At 45.4% G+C, this 6,128-nt stretch overlaps 1 protein-coding gene across 1 annotated transcript; it reads right to left on the reverse strand.

The window, feature by feature from the left end:
- Positions 1 to 3,429: 3,429 nt before the first annotated feature.
- On the reverse strand, positions 3,430 to 4,554 carry LOC311039390 (kelch domain-containing protein 3-like; the record flags this gene model as incomplete). The annotated part of the gene is made up of 1 exon (XM_084049258.1): positions 3,430 to 4,554. The coding sequence occupies one exon, from the start codon at positions 4,552 to 4,554 to the stop codon at positions 3,430 to 3,432; it is 1,125 nt and encodes a 374-aa protein (XP_083905384.1).
- Between the last annotated feature and the right edge of the window lie 1,574 nt (positions 4,555 to 6,128).

A 6,128-nucleotide genomic window follows, 5' to 3' on the forward strand; every position in this document is an offset into this window, starting at 1 on the left:
TAAATCACCTTAAATATCCAGAGAGAGAGAAAGAGAGAAATAGAGAACGAGGGGAAAGAGAGGGAAAGGACAGAATGGAGAGGGAGTTGAGAGGAACAGAGAGCAGAGAGAGAGAGAGAGAGAGAGAGAGAGAGAGAGAGAGAGAGAGAGAGAGAGAGAGAGAGAGAGAGGGGAAAAGAGAATGTGAAAGTGACAAATGAAAGGAGAGAAAAGGGATTTGACGAGCAGACGGTCTGGGAGAGAGGGAGAGCAGATGGAGGAGGTGGAGGAGAGATTAACCCCGCCTCCCTCCATGACAGACAGGTAGACCGGCCAATCTGGGTCTCTCTCTCTCTCTCTCTCTCTCTCTCTCTCTCTCTCTCTCTCTCTCTCTCTCTCTCTCTCTCGCAGATATCTTCTGATATCTGCTGTTTTTGAATAGCCAAAGTATAAAAGGTGTTGTGGTCCGGCTCCCGGACCACAACAACGTTGTTTAAATAGATTAATGAATTTAAACAGGTAAAGCAAATGTCTCCAACAAAAACCTGGCAGGGAAACTAAACTGCCGAACAAACAATCAAACAAATCAAACAATCAATCAAACAAACAACATGCTCTGTGTGGCCATGCTGGGGTGTGGCCCAGGTGGAAGAGAAAAAGGCAGTAGGAAAGGTGTCTCTTTTATAGTGATTGGAGGCCCTGGCCAGCTGCCTCCAACCAGGTCCCAGCACACTGAAATGCGTGACTCCATAGTCTAAACCAGTTGTGCATGATTGGCCAATATGCTTGTGCAAGGACGCGCTGTGATTGGCCAGTAGCCACTTTGAGTGACAGTTGGGGCAAACGCTCTCACCAAAACATTATTTACTATTCTGTCCCTATCGGTACATAACTCGAACGGCGCTGAGTCGACTAGCAGACCATTGGCCGGTCGACGCGGGCACTCGCGCCTGGAGGCGCTCGGGCGCGTCTCCTCGGCCTCAAGGTCTGCTGAGTCGGCGCGCCTCCGTCATGGTCCAAAACTATACTTTATCGGCGAAAATAAATAGTCCGCGGTTGTTTGAAAAAGGCACTTCCGCGTTGGCCACAGAAGGGGGCGTGTTTATAGCACAACTGGTTTAGACTTTGTAATGTCGCCACTGAAATACATGCATGAAGATTAGGCAAGGCACACACAAACCCTGACCTAGGCCATAGGGCCGTCACAAAGGTTAAAGTGGTTAAAATTATTATGACGCTATATTAACTAATTTTGCTGCGGACCCCCTGGTGCCCCCATTGGAGATAGCTGGTTTCTGCCCGACAGCGACGATATAATACAGTTTATGTTAACCACTTAAACTGTCTAGACTTAGTAGAGGACCTGAGTTGCCTCTGTACTTGGACCGTTTTTTTTTCTGTAGATCGGATATTTTTGACTAATGTTCCACCCCAGAATATGGATGCTGGGGTGGAAGTGGTGCTTCTCTGGTCAATCCAACTTCTCTGGTCAATCCAACTTCTCTGGTCAATCCAGCTTCTCTGGTCAATCCAACTTCTCTGGTCAATCCAGCTTCTCAGGTCAATCCAGCTTCTCAGGTCAATCCAACTTCTCTGGTCAATCCAGCTTCTCTGGTCAATCCAACTTCTCAGGTCAATCCAACTTCTCAGGTCAATGCCGACGATGCCAAGGACCTCCTCCCCAAAGACTTCAGGGTCAGCAACCCTCCCCGGAATCTACATCCCCTCCCCCCATCCTCCAATCATAAATTTAAATAAAACCTTCCACAATGGTAATGTTTCTTGCAGAGTGAATACCCGAGTGGATCCAAGATGTCCCATCAAGCATGTGCAAGTGCTGCATGATGATTAGCTGACCTAGGATCAGGTTGCTGCAGTGCAAAAAAAGGGGGAAACGTTAATTGTCTGTCATTGTAGGCTGCTATGTCGCCGTCAGAGTCAATAACAGAGTAGTCTATAACCTGCATGTACTGGTAGAACGGCATTTTTGCCAGCAATTATAATTATTAGGTTTGTCACGTCCATATAATACCCAACATACAGGGTTAGTTCTGTAACATCCCCAAACAAATCTGATCTCAGAACTTACGGGGTCCACTTAGGGTTCAGGTCCGTCATAAAAAAACAAAAACAAAAAAACAGATTGCACGGGTCAATTAGAATTCGGGTCTATCATAAAAATATAATAAGATAAATATCGTATAACCAATCAGATCTTGAAACACATTTCAGGGGCCTATTAGGGTTTGGATCCATTATTTTGGACCCACAAAGAATGCTACAAGTTAGTAACATTTTTTCACGTTTAATATATTTTGGAAATCTCAACTTCTATAACATTTCTATTAAACTAATCTAAAAAAATCTCTGTGTGTCTGTCCCAGGTATAACTCGGGCACCGTACACTCAAACTTCAAACTGTACGTGTCCCAGATAACCTGGGGTTGTGCAGTGAGGACCGAGTGGTTCCTTTACCAAAAGGAACTGGAATGAATGAACATCTGTATCTGTCTGTCTGTAGGTCTGTGAAGGATGCATCACATCTCTGTGTGTTTTGAGTGTGAAGGCATCGGGTTCCCTGATAGTCCAACCCAATCCAGCATTAATGGAACTCCATTTGCGTATGCTCATGTACATCATCAACACAACATTCTTAAAGGGACAACACCATGAATTTGAAAAATAATAATAATATTTAATATCATATTGTTTATGTCCCTCAAACGTTTTTCAAAAGGTTTGAGCCTAAATCAAGCCTCAGATATACTCATTCCAACTAACTTCTCTCTGGCTTATAAAGCACTTTCAGCTGCAATACCAAAACGTCCTGTTGGGCAGAGGGGTGCTACTGAGCAATTCTGTCTGTCAAAATACATGGGCAGAAATGGTTCGTGATGTAAGCAACCATGCCATTCTGAGATGGCCTGTTCAGACACGCCCATTCTGAAAATCTCTGAAATGAGAATGAATGACTGAATGTTAAAAAAATATATATTTTTTTGGGTACAAGAGACACTGGGGAGCCCAAAAAATACCCCCCCCCCAAAAAGAAATTCATGGTGTATCCCCTTTAATCTCTACGTTGTCCTCAGACGAGCCCTCTGTCGGCATCTCCAGTCATCCCGATTCTCCATACATCGGACATGTTAATGGAATCAGGGATGCACATTGGGTACTCTGAGAACAGGTGCAACGGGTACTCTAACAAGGACAATGGGTATTGATTTATCGTGTGGGGAATGCATTCCCAACTCGCATCGTTCCCGATTTACACAGCTATCGACTTGCGTGGTCCCAGAGTATAGGCCTAAAGCTATGAAGGCATCACCTCTTTCATTTCACAACTAGCTCTCAATCTCTCACAGAATAACCCTTTGGATCCAGTTTTAATGGAAGTCAATGGCGGTCGAGACGGGCTGAAACCTTGCCCAAATATGGAGATGACTGAAATCATAATGCTGACGTCAGTACCGACATCAGATGACTGATCATGGATGTGAAGGCAGAGAAGGTCCAAATGGATTCCGCTGCGTTATTAGGACCGGTTCTTGTTTTTCGTTGTCCTTTCGGAGTCGTGGCTGACAGCTCCCACCTGATGTTGTGTGGGAGTCCAGACTTCTCTAGACCATGTTGAATAACTGCTAATTTGCATAACGCCTTAAAACTAGGACTTAAGTCTAATATGTAAAGGTGATTGGGTGCTTGCCATCCTCCAAAAAGGATGACACGATCTCCCACCATGCAACAGCACACGTTAGACATCCCTGAACGCGGGCCTTTCCCCTTGGGCTCAACCTTCTTCCAGGAGGAGGTCCCTGGAAGGTATTTCCACAGATCATCGAAGCACTGGTCACTGTTGCTGCCACAAAATATGTATAGCTCTCCATTGTAGGCAAAGGCTGAATGACGCGAGCGCCCTTTTGGACGAAGCCTTGCAGGTGTGCTCGGCAGCCAGCAGTTTGTCTCTGTGTCAAACACACTGATGTTGTTGTTGTTGTTACCCCCGAAAACAAACATCTTTGTCCCGATGATGGTGGCAGAGTGATTTGCCGAAGCAGGTGGCCGAATGTTTCTGGAGTTAATTAAAGACCAGGCCATTGTGGCAGTGTCCAACTTGTAGATGTCATTAGAGTGTCCACGCCGGAAGTTGAATCCTCCATATATATACATGACCTTCCCCAAGACACAGGCTGAATGGCCCTGCCTTGCCTCCGGAACAGTCCCCGAAACCTTGGTCTTGAACCACCCGGTGGTGTCGATATCAAATGCATAAAGCATGTTGCAGAATCCCCCAGGACATCGGCCACCCCAAATGTAAACAATATCGTTCATCAGCACGGCTGTGTGGCCACAACGCATGGAGGGAACCTCAAGGGGATGGTCTCCTCCTCCAGGTGTCACTGGGGGCAACGCCATCCAGCGTAAGGTCACTGTGTTGAAGACATGCACGTCCATCTGGTGGTCCCTGTCGTACATGATGCTTTCCCCTCCAAAAGAGTACACCTTGTGCCCCACTGCCACAGCAGCCTGGAGTAGCTTCCGCTTTCCCTTCAGATCGACTGTCCAGTGGAACATTTCACGCCCTCGTTGTATGATAGAATGGAAAAGAGACCAATCACTTTGGTCAGAACATTACAATGGATGCTCAGGTCGGTGTGTGAAACAGACTGCTCTATGGATTGCTCAGAGTGGGCTTTGGGGGTTATCTCATGTTGTTTTATTCCCGTCGTGATGTAGATGTCCATATTTGGATCGGACGATGTAAATGTCCATAATTTGGACCGGAGTACATCATATGTCATATCAGACGTTGTGGTGGTGGAAATGTATAGATTGCCAAATATATGTATTGTGTACTTTTTGGCCTTCCATTTAATCCCATTTCAGGTCTAGTCAGGAACCTTTCAAACCAATGTGCTAATTAGTGTGGTTGCCCGAACGGGCAACCAGACTATAGTACTCTTCCCATAAATTATTCTTTCTAGATAAACTTTTTTCTTGCGCGCTATTTCTCCCACAGTTTATTTTTCCCAATTTTTTGCCACATGTCAAATTGACTGGCTTCACCGGGACCAGACTGCTTGTAATTTACTAAGAGATAGGTTGCATAGTTTAATTGATATTGATTTATGAGTGCATTAAATTTCCCCATCCACTTTAATGGGAAAATGAAAAAACTCCAATTCAATATTTTTTTCTCGGACCGTAAGGGCTACAGTTACAAGAATTGGAGGGGAGGTTAATAGTTTATTGCAAAATTATTACGAAAAGAATCACACCAGTCGGCCACATGGTGGCGCTATAACAGCCCACTTTATCTTTTGGCCTATAACTCTTGAACCGTAGGTCGTAGAATAAAAATGATTCCTTGGGTCACGACGCAACATCCCATATAGGCCACGCCCATTTTCTAGATAGATTTTCCGCCATTTTGAATTTTCTTCAAAACACACTTTTAGCTCCTCCTCCTACAGATTTTGTCCAAATCTCACAAAAATCGGTGCACATGATCTATGATTGGATTCCAAAGTTAGCGGGAGGGGCCCGTTTTACAAAAAATGCCTAAAAACGCGAACGAAACGTCCAGTCAATCCCAAATTTGAATCACATGTTGAGGATGGTTTACTCAACAAATCCCCAAAAGCATTTCCACTTTGACCCATAGGGGGCGCCACAAATGCGCAAAACGTAACCGTTTGACACAAAAACATGATTTTTGGGGGTATCAGTTCTCTCAAAAAGAAAAGCAAGTGATCTCAGGAGTGACATGACGATGTCATCGGCCTGCTACATTTGTGGGAGGGGCCTGTTTCTTTAGTGGGAGGGGCCTAATTCATCAAATCAAAACGGCACGCGTCACGAACGCGGGATCCGATCGGCACCAAACTTGAATCGCACGTCGCGCGGCCTCCGACGGTAATCCTCCCGCCGTAATCCTTGCATCCCGCCGGCCGCCCGCGACCGGTGTCGGCGCAACCACACTTTACAATATCCCAGAATTGCGACGCGTCTAGTTGTAACTCAACTGCAGCTTTAAATCTAGCAGCTGAGCTCCATGCTCACTCTTACACTTTGTCAGCGAATCTGTACTTCTGTAACTATGTTGCCCTTATCTTTAGCACATATCCTTATGAGACCATTTAGACTAG

The sequence above is a fragment of the Gymnoscopelus microlampas genome, assembly GCF_963454915.1.
Source record: "Gymnoscopelus microlampas genome assembly, chromosome: 3".
NCBI lineage: Eukaryota > Metazoa > Chordata > Actinopteri > Myctophiformes > Myctophidae > Gymnoscopelus > Gymnoscopelus microlampas.